This window comes from Prionailurus viverrinus, chromosome D3 (assembly GCF_022837055.1).
Source record: "Prionailurus viverrinus isolate Anna chromosome D3, UM_Priviv_1.0, whole genome shotgun sequence".
NCBI classification, from domain to species: Eukaryota; Metazoa; Chordata; class Mammalia; order Carnivora; family Felidae; genus Prionailurus; species Prionailurus viverrinus.
In genome coordinates, this window is record NC_062572.1 from 45,172,020 (window position 1) to 45,192,315 (window position 20,296).

Consider the following 20,296-nt stretch of genomic DNA (forward strand, 5'->3'; position numbering starts at 1 on the left):
TCTAGTCTAGCCATCAGAAAAGAGCATTATTTCAAATTCTGAGGTAACACAAGTGACTTGAGATCCAGAAAAGCCATCTAGAATATCATAAAATATTAGATTTCACTGTCATGAATGATTTAGGGAATGGTTATATTTTTATTTCAATAGTTCAAATATAGGAGCTCAGATACAGACCTCAAATATTGAGCAGCAAAATGAGAATTTCCTTAGAATAAAGTTCAATGTTAAGACTATTTACCTGTCAGTAAGGAAGGCACAAATAAGATTTTTTGCTTCTTTTGATATATCATTATCATCAGGGAAAGTAAGTGAATTTTTATGGTTCATAATCTTACTATAAGTTCCAACCAGAGAATCTGCATAAAAAGGTGTATCACCTAAAAAATTGATAGGGAAACAAAAGAAAAATAAATAAATAAGATACATTAAAAAAATCAGTTTCAAAGGAAAAGAGTCAATATTACCTGTATAAGGATTACTACATATGCATTAAAGACATACTTAATATATATACATAAAAGAAAACATATCACAAAGTTGCTTTAAGCTTCTAAATAGCTTTTAAAAACATACAAAGCACGTTTGGATCAGTTTGCTTTCTACAAACAAAATTAATATTGCTTAATGTAACAAATATTTTATTAGAAGAAGCAAAATGGCTAAGTTTTGGAATGAACAACTATGTTAGAGGTACACAAAATTCTCCTTTACTCACCTACAAGCATTTCATATAAAAATACCCCAACTGACCACCAGTCACATTCTCGTCCATAATAACCATCACCACCTTGAGATTTTAATACTTCAGGGGAAATGTAATCGGGTGTTCCAACTGCTGTATCACATCGTACCATACCTTCCTAAAAAGAATGGCAGTTCAACTTTCAAATTAGGATACAAATATAAAGCCTCAATTATTTAAAAGGACTTTCCTAATAAAACCTGTAGAATTCTAAATCTTTGGGCTATAAGATATATTAAAACCTAATGCAAACTTGATAAAAATGAACACACTCTAATCACATATACATATTATATATGTAATATATTTGTAATATGCGTATGTGTGGATACATCAGTGATTTTTACTTTGTAATAATACTCACTAGGAAGACACACTGCCAAACAGTTGTGCTAATATAATGACTTCATCTTAACAACAGAGAACAACTATATAAGCCAATGCAAACAGATTGAGGAACTGATAGGATGATCATTTGATAACATTAATATATAAAGGTTGATTTAATTATATATATATTTTTGCTAAAATAGTTGTTCAATTTAATTCTGCTTGAAACCGTGAAGAAAACATTCAAGAATTGACTGTACAAATATAAAATGGGGAAGCATGTGTAAAAGAAAAGGGTGCAATAGCATTGAGCACACTGAATATCTACTTAATATGCATTTTAACTCTCCAAAAAAAACCCCCCCAAAACTAAATGCAAAAACTATACATATCTGTTACTTATTTTAGCTGGTATTAACACAACAGAATTACAATTAAATGTTCACACAAAAGTTCTATGTAGTATTTTCTTCTAACCAAAATAATTCTCCTTTTGAAATAATAAGTACGATTTTTTGATATTGTTCTGTGTTAAGTTTCAAAGAATATAAACTGTTTCAACTGAAACAAAGTAAGCATACTTGCTACTTCAGCTATAAATGTTATTTATTATGTAAGTAATGAGGATGGTATCTTTAAAGATTGACTCCCAAAATAGGTAGTAAGATCTTTTACATGTTCTCAGAAGGCTAAGTAAAACACTAAAAAATACACATATCACTGATATCCAATTTTTATGAAAGTCTAATTTTAACACTGGTCTTAGTATTTAGTGACTAATTCCATTTCTAGTTACCAGTAGTAGTGTATATTACAGAGTTGTTATAAAGGATTTAATAAACCTGGCAATGAACACTTACTTTAAATACAGAGAAAAATATAAATCACTTACAAGTTACTAACACAAAATAGAAACCATGCATCTATTTCAACAATTAAGACAGGTCACACCAATTCTGTACAAGACCAGCTATGGTTAGTACATTCTTATAGCATTTTTCTAAAAAGCATCTATCTTGAAATGGCAAAAACTAAATTAAAATCTAATTATTTAACCTTATTCATCTTCATACAAGTACCAAAATCTGCTAACTTCAAATGTCCAGATTTATCCAGCAGCATGTTATCAGGCTTCACATCTCTGAGGGGGAAAACAAAAACAGTAGAGTGTTTCTAAAACTGGTCAGACACTGATCAAAATTTTATGAGGCAGTTATTTTAGGCCATGTATCTTTACTCATTATAGATAAGGCCATTTCTGATCCCTAGGTGTTTCTATCACATCTATAAATTGAACTTCAGGAGGGAAACTCCTTTACATGTTAATGCCTCAGAGAAGGACATTTAATATTCCCTTTTATTAAAATTTGAATTTGATTCTTACAAAGCGGAAGGCAAACCATGAGAGAGAATAACCATAAAAAACATTACACTCAGACATAAAAGTAACTGAAACACATTTTTCAACATAAATATATAAATAACCCCAGGACTCGGTCTAAATCATGCTCATTTTTGTTATCACTAGCACTTGGCACAGCAACTGCATTGGATTCAAGCAGTGTTTGCAGAAATGAAATTGTTCTTCTAACAAATAAATATGATTTATTCACTAATTAAAAGCAAATTGATTTATATATTTAAAATTTTGCATTAAAAAACTAATCAAAAGCAATTTAATTTGTGTACAAAATTTAAAGTGTTTAACTCTCTGGCACATACCTCAGAAAACCAGCTTGTAATTTTTATTTTTCAGAACACCAGATAAAAGCTATGTAATCAGATTAAGGGACATTAAAGAATACATTTATATCAACATTAAGCTGAAATAATAACACTATGAATTTCAAAGTTTTAAATTCTGAAATACCACTTATGTCACATGAGAGGGGAAGAGGTGGATTTCAAGTAGGAAATGCTAATCAAATTAAGTTTAAGTAATTTTCAGCCTCCCCCTTCAACAAATGAAAAAATTTAAAGCATTTTTATCTTTACCTATGAATGAAACCCATGGAATGGATTGCATCCAATGCAAGAACTACTTCTGCAGTGTAGAATCGTGCCCATTTTTCAGGCACATCATAGTTGCTCATTAAGTTTACAAGATCTCCACCAGGCATGTACTCCATCACCATGTAGAGATAACGATCATCTTGGAATGCATAAAAAAGCTATTCAAATACAGGAAAAAAAATCATTAAGCAAAACTGTTTCATTAAAAAAATGGCAAAAATACTAAGATTTAATTAAAATAATCAAATTGCAGTAATTATAGTGCCCTTAAAAAAAAAGACACACACAAGCATAAATACCACAAAGACCCTTGCATATTCAAAGGAACTATTAACTGTGATTATTTCTTTTTTTTTTTTTTTAAGTTTTTAAATGTTTTTATTTATTTTTGAGACAGAGACAGAGCATGAGCAGGGGAGGGGTGGATAGAGGGGGAGACACAGAATCCAAAGCAGGCTCCAGGCTCTGAGCTGCCAGCACAGAGCCCGATGCAGGGCTCGAACCCACAGAGTGTGAGATCATGACCCGAGCCGAAGTCGGACACTCAACCGACTGAGCCACCCAGGCACCCCTAACTGTGGTTATTTTTAAGGAGTTGGAAACTTTTTTCTCTATATGTTGCTATACTAATTAAATTTTATACAGAGAGAATTTTTTAAAAATTATAATACTTTCAAGTCTCCTAAGCAAGGAAATATTGTGATTCTGACTTAACATGTGCTTTGGTGAGGTCTACTGCTAAATTTATACTAATACCACAATTCTCAAGAAGTCTAAAAAAACGATTACAGCCTCAGCTGTCCATTAGCTGTGTGACAGGGCAATCTGTTTAACCTCCTTAAGTCTCTGTCACTACAATCTCTTCCAGAAAAATTTAAGAGACTATATAAACTTGTTTGACTTTTATACCTGCTGCTAGGTCAAAGACTGGACCTAGCAGTGGCAGTTTGTAAGTGCTTAAAAATGTCTAATGAAGAGAAGCATAAATTAATCTATAAATTGGAGGCATATCAATAAGGATTAACTACCTTTCAGAGTTGTTAAAAAGATTAGTGAATGTAGAACATAATCGGTACAACAGATGCTCAATAAGTAAGAGCAGTCAATAAGAGGAGGAGCAGTAACAACTAACAAGCAGGAAGAGGACAACAGCTAGAGTTAAGCAGGAAGAGTGAGGTCCATTGATATGAAATTCACAAGAATACCAAGCATAAATATAATTTCTTATTTGACCAGCGCTGAAGTTAAAAAAAGAGCAAATTTACAAAAGAACATTTTAAATGAGTAAACACAAGAAGATTAGAATCAAACTAAAAATAAAGCCCTAGAGAAAATGATACCTTATTTACACAGACGTTTGACTTAAAATCTTTGTTTCATTTTTTCAGTAGTGTTTAATGATTTTAGTTACCAATTTAGTTATTTTAATTTAAAAAGATATTTTAGGGAAGGATAAGAAACTAAGAGCATCTCATGGCTATCCCAAATTAAAGGATACAATTTGTCATTTGGGCACCATAATTAAAGAAACAATGTTGATTTGGTAGCAGTGGTTCTCAACCAGAGGAAATAACTCTCTTCTGACACCACCCCCCCCCCCCTACCACCCAAGTAAACATTCAACAGTATCTAAACACAATTTCTGTTGTTGCAAATGGTATGTGGGCTGGGGAGGGCTGCTACTGGCAGCACCTGGGTAGAAGCCAGTGATGCTGCTAAAAATCTGATCATGTACAGGACAGCCCCAACAACGAAAGACTATCTGGCCCAAAATGTCAATAATACTGAGCCTGAAAATCCCTGCTCCATACAACTGATAAAAATAGAGCAGACATTTCAGGCATAAAAAGCCACATGTAAATCTTAAACATTTTCCATATTCTCTTTATTCCAATTACTAGTATGCTTCTTTAGGATACTCCACTATATACTGTAAATTAATAAATCACAAAATTCATATTAGTAATTTAGAAATGATTAGTCTACCAGCAGTTTTTCTTCTTTTAAAACCAGAAGATGATTTACTTACCCCATATGTCTTTACATAAGAACCCCCAATACATAAGACAAAAAAAATATGGAGTCGCTCTAGTTGAGGTAGAAACAGAAAACCCAGAATTATAACCTACCCAAATTCCTGCTTGTCCCCATGACTTCACCTGAGGTATCTCCATAGTTGGAAAAAACAATCTAAGGCAATTTCCACATTTTTGACCAAGGGAATTGAGGCCCAGAGATGTATATCTTGGCCACAGCTTCATAGACAGGTCTTTGACAGTTAAGACTAGAACCTATAACTACCGACTTCTACTGTATTTTTCTTTCTACTGAAAACCCTACAGCCAATACAAGATTATTTGAAGGCCCACCTTAACTCACCTTTCCTTCATTTTCCCATTCCTTCCTCTCCACAAAGTAAGAGAGACAAATAGAGGAACAGATGGTTAAATAAAAGAAAAGGATCTCATATTTGGGGAACAAACTTAAATTTCAATATTAAATAAAAGTATCCTCTTATAAGATAATAATGTACGACTTCCCCCAAATCAAAGCAGATTAGTTAAGTTTTCTAATATTTAAAGTCTATAGGCACATAATTATTTTGCTTTGGCTTTTCTTCCTAGAGACAACCCAATAAAATTAAATTTTATGATTAAAAAATGATATATTAGACAATTCTGTAATCAATAATAAATTCTCTATTACTCTTCTAAAAAACAATCTAAGCTTCTCACATACATTTAGTTACAAGCTCATAAAGCAATAATGAAGTAGAAGCAAAATCATACCTGAACGACCCAAGGACTGTTAGCAAAAGCCATGATGTCTCTTTCTTCCCAGAAAAAAGCAGAATCAGATCTCTTAATCATTTCAAATTTACTAAGAAGCTTCATAGCATATACCTTCCTGGTAGATTTATGCCTTACCTTTAAAATTGAAAATGGAAAATAATAACCCTTTTGTTAACAATTAAAGCTCAGGATTTACCAGAACAATTTACCAAATTATTTTAACAACTTGTTAAATAATATTATTGTTCTAGCTACTTTTATTTTGTCTCTTCTGCTGAATTATCCCAATTAGATAATCTCAAGGCTTCAATTACCAGAAGCAAGTCATGTTAGAAAAAATCTTTATTCCCTACATCATGACACACTCCATCTCCTCTACCCGGTTATGCATGCTGCTTTCTATTTATAAAACTTATGATTCCACAGCATTTTAGAAGTCTAATATTACAAGTATAGATTTCTCTTCTGATGTCTGAAATCTCTTCTCTACCCATGGATGCTTGGGGAAAATATTTCATATTATCTGCTGTACTTGACTCTAGGCTTTTTCACATCTTTGGCAAGACTATCTAAAATAATTTAAAGCAACAATTTTATGAAAAAAACAATACCATCCCAAATAATATATGTTAAACACACAAATGTATTTTTTAATTTTAAAGTTATCGTTTTGTTTTGTTTTTAAAGTAGGTTTCACATCCAACACAGAGCCCAGCATGGAGCCCAGCACGGAGTCCAACTGGGATGAGACCTGAGCTGGGATCAAGAGTTGGATGCTTAACCGACTGAGCCACCCAGGCGTCCCTAAAGTTATTGGTTTTTAATTTCATTAAAATAACCTACCAATTGAACTTCTCCAAATGCACCTCTACCAATCACCTTCACTACTTCATAATCTTCAGCTTTCATTCGTAAATCTCTAATTTTATTTATTGTGTCTTTATCTGTATGAAAAGAAAAGTTTATAATTTTAAATCATTGAAGCATTACAGGCAAGTTCTTGAAAAACAAAAAAACTCATTGAGAACTATTTTATAGTAAAATGTAAACTTATAAAAGAGCAATGTTCAATGTATTAAGGATTGTTTTAAATAAATTCTGAAATGACTTCTATTAAAATATTTTCATTAAAATCTAACTTGAGAAATGTTTCAGAAAATAAATATACTACTAACACACACTAAGGAAAATTAGTTAAGTACACAACAAATCTGAATTGAGGGATCACAAGTAAATACTTTAGATTAATGAAATAAAATTTTCTTTTTATCAAGAAGATCCAAGAAGATGTAAATAAGATATCCAAGAAGATGTAAATAAGATATCCAAGAAAAACATGCAAAAAAAAAATCACTTATATCAATACATTTCTCTATGTGAATTCTCTATTTGAATTTAGTTTTTAACTTAAAACACAGTGGGAATCTCTGCAATTATTTATATAAAACTGTCATGCTACAAACTACAATAATTTACAAATCCCCACTGGATAGATATTCTAATTCCTAATTTGGTCATAGATTAAAATAGGGCTATTTTAATCCACATGGGTCAACACTGGCATGAGATTACATGGAAAAGCTTCACATTTCAACGTGTACAAATACAGAACAGCTATCAAAATGAAGTTCTAGTTCTTAATAAAAACTCCATATGATATTCTCATCTTTCTTTTTAAATGCACATTTAAACTCAAGTGTTTGTGCACATTATGACCAATAAACACATGCAACAGAAACCAAATTTTTACACAGGGATAACATAAGTACATTTAATTTTAGGTTACATATCTACTGCAAGATGCATCAGAAAGATACAGGCAGTAATCAAATATACTGCACAATTATTTATGTCTATCGTACAGGCTCTTTAGAATCACTGTAGATATAGAAGGATGACTTTAAAACATATTTCCTCCTCTTAAGGAGTCCAACCTCTAGCAAATGAAACAGAAATAAACAATGGAAAAAAAGTACAAACAACAACAAAAAAGCTGTAAGGAGGATAAGCAGTTTGTAGAGCACTAAGAAAGATGCCTAACCCCAACCTGCCTGGGAGGGAGGTGGCTAGAAAGGACTTTCTGGAGATAACACCTGAAACAAGTCTAAAATGAAACAATGCCATTAGCCAGGTGGGGAGAAGAAAAGAAAGAATACTATAGGCAGATGGGTAATATAAGCAAAGGCACAGAGGAACTACATAGAAGAAAGTTCTGTGTTGCTTAAGTATCAAGTTTGTGACAAGGGTTCAAAGGAGGCACTGTAGAACCCCAAACTGCTTAAGGAGCTTGAACTTTACCTGTAGACCAGTAGCTATAAAACTTTAATCATCAAAAATCCTTCTCACAATAAAATTTAAAGCAACTCAATATGTAAAATAGATAAAAGAAATTGCCCTGCTTCAGGAGGGTAGTGGTGTGGTGGTGGGGATATCAGAGAGGGGCTGGAGCCTCATCTACTTTGAATTCTTCCATAATGCAGTCCCTGAGAGTCCTGTGGGATCTGTTGGGAGCGGAGACACATCATGAAAGGAAATAAGGCAGATAAACACAGTTAAATTTACATTTCAGCTAACCCACTCTGGAAAATATGTAAAAAGATGAACTGGATAAGGACAATACTGGAAGTGGATAGAATTTTAAGAGTACTGTAATGCTCCAGATGAAAGTTAGAAGAATTCTGAACCAGGATGTGTTATATAATAGGCTGTGGAGTTGAGAAAGGATCCCTAGCTCTGGTTATATGAGGTTTAGAGCGATAAAAAGGCTACAAAGTCTGTTGCTGGAGCTCAGAAAATATATCTGCTGCAAATTTATATGGGAATGATGATCTTGCTTCCTGTTTTAATTTCTGACAGCACAGGAAGTATATAAAGCAGCTTGATTCATGATTCAAACATTAGTTGTCAGGATGACTTTATTAATTTACATATGGCATAGTAAGCGCTGTTTTGCCTGTTAATTTTAGGTTATATTCATTAAGAAACATTACCAAGTCTGGGACAAAAACTAACTTCCAAAATTAATCAGTGTTTAATGGAAACTCAGTGACAATTGAACATGGCTCTTCTCACTTAGAAAAAACCTTCATCTTGTCTTTGTCTTAGATAGCTCATACTACCATACAAAATACCATAGACTGGGTGCTTTAAACAACATTCATTTATTTTCTCACAGTTCTAAAGGCTGGAAGCCCAAGATCAGGGGACCAACGTGTAATTTCTGGTGAGGCCTCTCTTCTTCGTTTGTTGGCAGCTGCCATTTCTCTGTGTGTTCACTTGATCTCATGTGTGAGACAAGGTTAAGGACACCAACCTATCTTATCAGAGCCCCACCCTAATGGCCTCACTTAACCTTAATTGCCTCCTTATCGGCCCTATCTCCAAATACAGCCATTGGGGTTTAAGGCTTTGACAGAATAAATGGGGGGGGGGGGGGGGGGGATGGGACTACACAAAATTTAGTCTGTAACAATCTTTTTTAAAAAATCACAACTAAACATCACCACTGCTAAGCAATCAACTTGCTTTATACTAAGATAAATTGGATGTTCAGTTCCAATTTCTAACAAAAATTTACAGAATTGATGATGTAAGTCCACAAGAAAGAATGATGTACCACTTACACTGTGGTAAAATAACATATGATAGATTCAGATATTTTCCACAAAGTACCTGCTGATGTATAATAAAATAAATAAATATAGGCTTCAACCACCTTGCTGTTTGCACAAGCTTTGTCAATTTGTCCAACTAAGCCTTTTTCTGTACCATACGTAATTTTAACTACTATCACTTGTAACACACCTTAGCAGACTCCATTTCTAACTGTACCTGTTATTTTCTCATCTTTCTTTAAAAATATTCTTGCCTATACTTGTTCCATGCAGACTACACAGAGAGGATAATTCTTTAGTTACTCCAAACTCAGCACTGACTCCTAAAATAAACACGAATCAAGGAAAATCACTCAGAATTGTTCGTCTTATTTTTTAATTGACCATTGATGTTGCTCTCAATGACCTCAATTCTTTGAGCAAGTGTTCTTGCCAAAAAGCTAATAGTCTTAAGGAAATTTTTCTCTCTATACAATATTTTTATTTTTTATTTTTGTTGCTGCTGCAAACACTCACCATTGGTGAACAGCTTTCCCTGTTTGGCTAACAAGCCACTCAGACTAATGTAAGGTCACAGCCTCATTCCTTTTTATTTATGTGAATAAAATTCTGTAATTAGATATTCCATTTCAAATTTTCTTTTTTTTTCTGACTATTTTTGCTTTCCTGTGATTTGGGAATATGACGATGAGGGCTGACTCTGGTAATGTCAATATATATAATTTCAGCACAGCTACAGTATCACTGCATAATAAACAATGCTTTGCCATTTAACTTCACAAAATAATCCACACTTGACTGGCCTCAAAATGGTAACATTCAAAGTTCACTTTTCTCTTTTTTGACACAATGGGGTATGCACTGGTAAAAAAAAATAAAATAAAATGCTGTCGTATGGTGATACACATTAAACTCTGTTCAGCTGTAATTGTATCACTGTGATTTAGCTGAGTAGCCACGTGAAGCAATAACAATGTCCTGTAGGAATTCTGTCTGGACTACTCAATTCAGACACTGTAGCACAAAAACAGTCACAGATAATACAAAAAAGAATGAATGTGGCTATGTCCCAATAAAACTTTATTTTATGGGCACTGAAATCTGAATTTCATACAATTTGTATATGTCATATTTTCCTTCTTTCGAACTTTTATCAATCATTTAAAAAATATAAAAAATATTCTTACCTCATGGGGCATACAAAAACAGGTGATGGGCCAGATTTTTCCTGTGAGCTATAGTCTGCCAACCAGTGCTCTAATAGAAACCCAGCTCCCCACTAAGAACACTGCTTCCCTTGCAGCTCTCAAGTGGTGACCTTTATCCTCCCCCACACATGTCTTATACCCCTGGCCCTGAAGATGGAACAGAAGAACTGCTATCTCTACATCTCCCACCCTAAATCTGCCAGCTTTGATTTTCATGTTATATGTTAGGTTATATCTCTCACTACCTCTCATTACTGATGTAAGCTGCCTCTCTTGGGTCATCAATCTCATTGCTAGACAATTTTAGTTCCCGGTTTACTGACCTCTCCAACATTCACCGGTTTTAATTCCTAAGATTTTAATATTTCCATAGATGACACTTCTAATAACCTGGCCTCTCAATACCTTTAAACTTCTCTCCTTTACTATGTATATATATATACATACACATATACATACACTATATACAGACAGCTTCTCTTTCTTATCTCCCCAAATTACATTACATGGTCATTTATTACAATCACTCACTTGCATACATCTTTAATGCCTTCTTGGCTCTCTTCTGCTTCATTGTCCTTAGTTTGTCAAAATCATAATCCTAGTTAAATCCAATTCTCCAACTAACTCTTGTTAGTACCCATGCAGTTAAGTAAGTCTGGATGAATACATAAAATCATATTGACTGATCCCACTTTAAATTCATAATCACAAACATAAAGCTGGCCCCTAATTCTGCTTGGCATTCACACTTCACTAGTCTGTTCACTCTCCCATTCTGCTGGAGACCATATTTTACATTTTCTTCCCTCTTCTCAAACCTCACACAGCTCTCCCATTGATCCTCATTCATAGCTAAGACCTTTTTGGCTACCACTCTGAAGCAAATGAAACCATCAAGAAAACTGCCACAGATTTGTCACCACACACACACCTATATATTTAAATGTCAGCATGGGCACTCGTATATTGGGCACCTTTACTACAGAATACTGTTATTTTATACCAATCTCTTCACCAGTGATGTCACACTCTTTTTCACTAGTTCAGGGACATTGCTTCAGCAATACTACCCTTTTTCTCTTGAATCATTAAGTTTCCGCCTTCCTAACCAGATCCTATGGTTAGATCATGCTACTTTCATTCTCATCTTAAATCTCTTCATCCCATTTCTCTCACCAGCTACTGTCCCGTTATTCAACTCCACTACAGCAAACACCCTCAAATGTTGTCTCTCCTCTCAGTTTCTAAATCTTTCTTCATATTTGCTCTTAAATCCACTCTAGATGGGCTATGGCCATTACCTTTCTATCAAAGCTGCTCGTCAAAGTCACAGACTACCAACATGTTGTTAAATCCAATGACAAATTCTCAGTCCTTATCCTGACGTAACAGCAGCTTTTGACAGTTTGGTCCATCTCTGCTGGTTTACTTTTTTACTCAACTCCCACATTCTTCCAATAACACTACGGATGTTTTTTCAAACTCAATGGCTACATCTCAGTTGCCTTTACTGGCTCTTCCTCCTCTCCCAGAGTTCTTAACACTGAGCATTTCAAGGCCCAGTCTTTCATAGTGTTTTCTTCTCTATATTTATTTCTTTGGGGGCTTTAAAAGCCATCTACATGTCAACAAATTTTTATTGATTTATTGATTGGTAGTCCAGATGTCTCTCTTAAGCTTCAGATTTATATATTCAAATTGCTTACAAAACATATCTACTCGGGTAACACACCTCTCAAATTTAATGTGCATGAAACTTGAAGAGATGGTTTGATCCAAAACCTCTACTTGGGATCTTCCTATTTCCACTGATAGTTCAATTTTGCTAAAGCCTAGATAGCGCATTCTTGACTCCTTTTTTTCCTTACGTACCACATCCTATCATTCAGAAAAATATGCTAGCTCTACCTTTGAAACATTATCTCCAACTTTTCACTCTCTATACTGCTTGCTAACATGCTGGACTAAGCCACTATCATCTCTTCCTCAGATTACTATAATTGCTTCTTAACTGATTTCCCTGTGTCTTTCCTTGCCTCTCCATAGTTTATTCTTAACCCTGGGTGATATTCTTAAAAACACAAGTCAGAGCATGTCACTCCTCTGCTCAAAACTCTCTAATGTCTTGCCATCTCAGTCAGAGCAAAAGTCAAAGATCTTACAAGACTCTACATGACCCAGCCTACCTATTTCCTTACTTCTCTGACATTATCCTACTATTCTCTTACTTGCTCAATCCTCTCCAGCCACAATGGCTTCTTCCTTGCTGCTTCTCAAACATGTCAGGTATATTCCGCTCTTAAAGCCTTCACACTGGCTATTCCTCTGTATATCATGCCCTTCCCTCAAACATCTGCTTGGTTAGTTCTCTCAAGTACTTCAATGATTTTCTCAAATGTCATTTTTTAGTGAGTACCACTCTAGTTACCTTATCTAAAACTGCAAAAGTCTCAAAACTTCCAATCCTTCTTACAGTGTTCTATTTTTTCCTATAATAAATATCAACTTCTTTGTTCTTTACTGAATTTATTTCATATAAAATTATAAGTTTGGTAAGCCCACATTAATTCTAAGACCAATAAATAGGATTATGTAACCATTAGACCCTTTTACCAATATCTGATTATCTACTGTGTTGAGTCAAGTGATGCTGGCAGAAAGCTAAGATTCAGAGAAGTGAAATATTGCTCCACAGCACAGTAAGCAAAAAATGAAATAGGCAAATTGAGTCACAAATACACACCATAAATCTTGACAGGCCACTAACTAGCTAATCCGTCTCTAAATAATCACAAGTTGCCAAAAGAGACAGAAAGTTTTACAATTTATAGTTTCAGGGTTCCAACAATGCAAAAAGATTTCAATCTTATACAGTCTTCAATCTAACTTTCTAGCAATCAAATGGATGATTTTTCTTAAGGATCTTAAAAAAAAAAAAAAGACCACGCTTCATATCCAGTGAATTCTACTAGAAATTTGCCCTAAGGAAGTTAGATATAATGTGGAACCAAGATTTTTACAATGTTTTTTAAAATGTAAATATTAAATAATTTTACATACATATAATGGAGTATCAGGTGACATTTAAAATTGTGTTGTTAAAAGAATAATCATATAGGGGCGCCTGGGTGGCGCAGTCGGTTAAGCGTCTGACTTCAGCCAGGTCACGATCTCGCGGTCCGGGAGTTCGAGCCCCGCGTCGGGCTCTGGGCTGATGGCTCAGAGCCTGGAGCCTGTTTCCGATTCTGTGTCTCCCTCTCTCTCTGCCCCTCCCCCTTTCATGTTCTGTCTCTCTCTCTGTCCCAAAAATGAATAAACTTTGAAAAAAAAAATTTTTTTTTAAAAATAAAAAAAAAAGAATAATCATATAGAACAATAGTCAACATACAATGTTGAGCAAAGAAACAATAAACAACTGCGCAAATATATAAACACAAATACATAATCGGTATGTGTAAACAGAAAAGACCAGAAGGAACTACACCAAAACAAAAATTATAGTCACTTCTGAGTGCAGTGTGATTTCAGAGTATTTTATTACTCACATATTTCAAGTTTTCTATAATTACTATTGCTTTCTACTGAGAAAAAGACATATTTGCCTAGTCTAGGATCCAAGATTATAAACTGCACCATAATTTTATGTACCGCTACAGACTGTAAGACACATCCCAATTGCTAAATAAGTTTTTTTTAATATCAGGACGGGGGCACCTGGGTGGCTCAATTGGTTAAGTGTCCGACTTTGGCTCCAGGTCATGATCTTGCAGATCATGATTTCGAGCCCTGTATCCAGCTCTGTGCTGACAGTGTCGAGCCTGGAGCCTGCATTCGATTCAGTGTCTCCCTCTCTCTCTGCCCCTCCCCCTCCCCCTCATGCTCTGTCTCTCTCTCTCTCTCTCTCTCTCTCTCTCTCAAAAATAAATAAACATAAAAAAATAAATAAAATGTCAGGATGAAATATGGTAATAAAAGCTATGCATAATACACTGACCAAAATACTGCTACTCTTTGCCTAAAGAAACCAGTATACCTTTATACTTTTGAAGTAGTCAAACAAAGCATTTCTAAAAGGCTCTAAAATTACATAAAACTTATCTATAAAATCTACAATGTAATATTCAATTCTATAAAAATCTGATCATTTCAATGCAAAAATTATTTTATGCCCAAATCTTTGAACAAAATTCAAACTCCAGGAAGATGTGCCGTGTTTTGCCAGTGTACACACCCACAAGCGCACACATACACAGAGTAATCCAGTTTGAGAAATAGATGAGGAAGGAAGATAAACCCAAACTCCTTAACACAGTATAAAATGGCTTTTAGACCTTGTCACTGTCTGATTCTCCCGTCTTTTATTTCTACTTCCCCCAGTATGCTCTACCAATGTCCAGTCACTTGCAATTTCCCACATTACCATACTGCTTCACATCTCCATACATTTGCAGATACTGATCATCAGCCTGAAGTGACCTGTCCTACTTTATCTGACCAAGTTACTATCAAATAATATCTAATTCTGTATGTATCTCCTCTTCAGCCATTGCTGATCGTCTCAAGCAGATGGAATAACTCCCTCTCCTCTGAGACACCACTACTACTTGATTATTTCATCTATCAATCTGGACTGAAATCGCTTATATAGCTATGTTTTTTCTAGTATATAGTACATATAGTACATTCCCATTTCCTTAAGGATAGAGACCACACTTCATTCATGGATACGTCCCTGATGTACATATATACTCAATGATACTGAAACATTAAAAACATTTAATGATATAAATGGAGACAATCAACTACATGCAGCTTTTACCTACTCAGGAACAAAAGAAAAGTCACACATATTTACTCCAAAATAATAAAAGTATATATTTTAAAAATCAATCTTGTATTTCTCATAGAATTACCATATGACCCAGCAATTCCACTTCTAGGTATCTACCCCAGAGAAATGAAAACACAAGTCTACAAATACTTGTTCACAGTCATAGCAGGATTATTCATGGTAGCCAGAAAGTAGAAACAATACAAATGGTCATCAACAGATAAACGGATACACAAAATGTGGTAGGTATATTTACTCAATGGAATATTATTTGGCAATTAAAAAGAATACATGCTACAACATAGATAATACATTGAATAAATCATGCTAGTCCAAAAAATGTCACAAAAGACCACATATAATTCCATCTATAGGTAATGTTTATTACCTATAGGAAACTAAATAGACATAAAATAGATTAGTCCTTGCTTAGGGCTGGGGAAATTAGGGGAAAATGCAGAGTGACTGCTAATGTGTATGGGGTTTATGAGGTTATGAAATGTTCTAAAAGTGACTAGTAATGGCTACACAACTAAAAATACACACAAAACAATGAATTGTACACTTTAAATGAATGAATTTTACAGAATATAAATTACATCTCAATAAAGCTATTTAATGAATCAATCTTGGGTTTGGCAATGATTTTTATGCACAACACCAAAAGCACAATCCATAACAGAAATAATTGATAAATTAGACCTTCAAAATAAAAAACTTCTGTGTGAAAGACTACATACAACCTTTTGAGTCTGGAGGTGGAGCTTACTGATCACCCTGACCATAAATATGGGCAGAACAAGTAACCAGATTGCAAACGACAGGTTTTGGAAAGGGAAAATAGTAATTTTCCAGCCTGACAGACACTATTTTAAACCAAGTGATAAAAGTTAACATTACCAGTGAGAAATCATGATGCTATCACAGAACCAGAACCCCAGTCTAACATCAGACAAACACAAACTGACTACAAAATACCTGATCAGTAATCTTCAAAACTGTCATAAAAAAAGGTCATAAAAAATAAGCAAAGACTGGGGTGCCTGGGTGGCTCAGTCAGTTAAGCATCCAACTTCGGCTCAGGTTATGATCTTGCGGCTCATGAGTTCAAGCACCAGGTCAGGGTTTGTGCTGACAGCTCAGAGCCTGGAGCCTGCTTCAGATTCTGTTTCCCTCTCTCTCTGCCCCTCCACCACTCATGCTCTCTCTCAAAAATAAACATTAAAAAAATTTTTTTTAAATAAGCAAAGACTGAGAAACTATCACAGACTAGAGGAGACTAACAAGAAATGAAAACTAAATACAATGTAATACTCTAGATTGGATTCTGGAACCAAGAGCTTAGTGGAAAAACTGGTATTTAAGTATTTAACTAGTTAACAGTAATACATCAATTTTGATTTGTTATTTTTGCCAATGAGCCATGGTTACAGGAGATACTAACGTTAGGGTAAGGACATACAGGAATTTCTATTTTTGCAACTCTTCCATAAGTTTATTATAACATAATTTATTTTAAAAATAAAGAGGAGGGGCGCCTGGGTGGCCCAGTTGGTTAAGCGTCCGACTTCAGCCAGGTCACGATCTCGCGGCCCGCGAGTTCGAGCCCCGCGTCGGGCTCTGGGCTGATGGCTCAGAGCCTGGAGCCTGTTTCCGATTCTGTGTCTCCCTCTCTCTCTGCCCCTCCCCCATTCATGCTCTGTCTCTCTCTGTCCCAAAAATAAATAAACGTTGAAAAAAAAATTAAAAAAAATAAATAAATAAAAAATAAAAATAAAGAGGATACTTAACATTTCTTTTTAAAAAATCTAATTTGGTGTTATTTTATTTGTAATAGCTTCAAACAAGCTTTTGTAATATACTAGGTCACACTGCATAGTTTATTCAATTTTATGGCTATTTTTAAAATTCCAACTTTTATACCACCTTCTGGTATAAAACTGCATTTGGCACGAAGTATCAAAATGCAAACTGGATATAACTTTTGACTCAGCAATTCCTGGACTCACTCCAAAGAAAGGAGGAGCAAGTACACATCAAACTGTATGCACAAGAACTTTCATCACAGCCTTATTTATAATAGTGAAAAACCGGAAGGACCCTAAGTGTCCACCATTACAGAAACAGTTTTTTTAAATTAAGATAGATTCATTAAATGGAATACACATATTCATTTTTAAAAATGTATTATCTATATTTATTGACATAGAAAGTATTTTGCAACTTACTTTTCATGGAAAGTATCACACTGTGGATAGCTGAAAGATTTCACCCATTGATTTATGTTTGTGTTCTAACTTTTTGACCTAACAACAACACAGATTTGCTATGATGAACATTCCTGTACACTTATAGAGCTGTTTTTGCAGGATATATTTAAGTAAAAGATTAGGTTATGCTCATGAACATTATTAGTTTTAAAATACACTGTCCAACTGCCCTTCAAAATGACTGCACCAATTTTCACTCTCACTTAACAGTCACCAATCCTAGGTATTATTCTTTCTTATTTTTCTCATTCAGATGTGGGGGGTAGGGGAGCCTATTTCTTATTTTAACCCATATTTGTTGAAATATTAATGGATTTGTTCAACTGTTAACTACTCAGTTGTCATTTACAGATTTTCTCCTTTATACTACATATTCAGTTACTGTGTCCATTTAAAAAATTTTTTTTCTTATTGATTAGAAGGATCTCTTCCTATATTAGAAATATAATTCTATTAAATACATTATAATTCTTTCAGTTTATTAGTGTTATTTAAATATTTCTTTCCTTACATAGTTTTGATAAGGCAAAAATCTGTCAATGTTTCCTTTACAGTTGCTAGTCCTCAAATCTTGCTTTTAAAAAAAGACATTCCCCCCCCCAAAAAGACATTCCCTACTTGAAGACTATAAATATAATACATTTAAATTCATCTAGTACCTTATGTCTTTACATTTGAGACTGAAATTCATTTTCTCTTCATATAGATATCGAATATAAATTACTGAACAATCTACCTTTTTCCCAATGACACTAAGTGTCATGTTAAGTTTACTTCAAATTTTCATATAATTAAAAAGTATGCTTCTGGACTCTCTTTTGGTTCATTTGCTTCAAAAATTACTATTTTTCTTATATTTCAGTATACAGTTGAAGAATTAATCCCAATATATTAGGACTACAATCCTGTTCCCATCTCCCCAAAACAGAGATACATTCACCATTCACGTACTAGAGTTACCAAAATATGTAAGCCATTTATAGACCTAATACACAGACACACACACAGACACACACACACACACACAATCAAATTTGTCAAAATCTTAGTACATTTCAATGCCTTCTGGCTGAAATATGTCCCACATTAATGCATGCTCATTTTTATACCTTCATACTTAACAGTGGAGTTTTTAAATGCCACTACAAAATGGTAGTTTTACATTTTTATCAGAAGAACCTGAAAATGGAATTGTATGCTAATCACAACACATGATCAATATTATGTATTTATATCTTCTTCTTCTCACATTTATCCTTCTTAAATGTAGAATAGCATATATAGGTAGTACATAAATTGTTTTTATCATTGTTGCTCCTTAGAATTCCCCAAAAAGTATACATCTCTAACTACATCAAACTTTGTATTCAAAGTAGATAAAATGGTCTTTAATTTTACTATAGATAATGTAATACTCATCTTCAATATTATAGTACATGATTTTACAAATATAATGAGATACTCTTAGGAGAAACTAACCACCAACATTAAAATAAGGGGTTTTCTACAAGTCATAAAAATGTGTGATGCTTTCTTTTAATTATTATTATAAGAGAAATATATAAGAGAAAAAGTTTTCCTTTTTCTATTGAGCAATATGTACCTTTTGTGTAATTCTACAAGCAGCTAAGGCAAACAGAGTCAAGTTGTTTCTACTTCTTTAGATGAACAATGGATTCACTGACAATATCAGCATAATATGCTGAACTGAAAATAATTTATTTCTCCTTCATGTTTTTTAAAACAAGATAACTGCTTACTGATTTTTTTTTTTAATTTTTTTTTTTCAACGTTTATTTATTTTTGGGACAGAGAGAGACAGAGCATGAACGGGGGAGGGGCAGAGAGAGAGGGAGACACAGAATCGGAAACAGGCTCCAGGCTCTGAGCCATCAGCCCAGAGCCCGACGCGGGGCTCGAACTCACGGACCGCGAGATCGTGACCTGGCTGAAGTCGGACGCTTAACCGACTGCGCCACCCAGGCGCCCCCTGCTTACTGATTTTGATCACCAGGCAATGAAGAGCTAATTTAAAGGTAACAGTAACATTCGGTTACCATAATAATCATTTAAGAAGCAGAAAGGTTTCATGATTTTACAAATCTTAAAAGCATGGAAAAAAAGCATTTTATGTTTTAAAACATGCCAGAGTAAAGACATATTAAAACTTCAAGACAGGGGAAGGAGGAACAAACTTTCTAATGATCATTTATGCTTGTTTGCATATAAACAAATACCTAATTTGATGTTTAATCTCATTTTTGGAAGGAAAAGAGAAAACAGAAGTTAAACTCCATTTTATGAAACATTAAAATATTGTATGATTGGTTACGAAATATAATTACTTGGAAAAATAAAAACTTAAGATACAACCCTTTTACAATGATAAATGTAAATTATCCTTTGATATAATGATTTAATATAATGATACATACAATGATTTACACCTTAAAATAACAGAAACTTCTGAAAGAAATTTATTTTCTACAT

General features: G+C 34.0%; 1 protein-coding gene across 3 annotated transcripts in view; it reads right to left on the minus strand.

Annotated features, from left to right (window-relative positions):
- ROCK1 (Rho associated coiled-coil containing protein kinase 1) overlaps window positions 1-20,296 on the minus strand; it is a 163,735-nt gene that overhangs the window by 98,124 nt on the left and 45,315 nt on the right. For all 3 annotated transcript variants that reach the window (XM_047826941.1, XM_047826940.1, XM_047826939.1), the window contains exons 3-8: window positions 6,724-6,824; window positions 5,878-6,015; window positions 3,071-3,246; window positions 2,132-2,216; window positions 719-863; window positions 242-380 (exon numbers count right to left, since the gene is read on the minus strand). In XM_047826941.1, coding sequence (XP_047682897.1) covers window positions 242-380; window positions 719-863; window positions 2,132-2,216; window positions 3,071-3,246; window positions 5,878-6,015; window positions 6,724-6,824 — 784 coding nt within the window. The remainder of the gene's footprint in view (window positions 1-241; window positions 381-718; window positions 864-2,131; window positions 2,217-3,070; window positions 3,247-5,877; window positions 6,016-6,723; window positions 6,825-20,296) is intronic.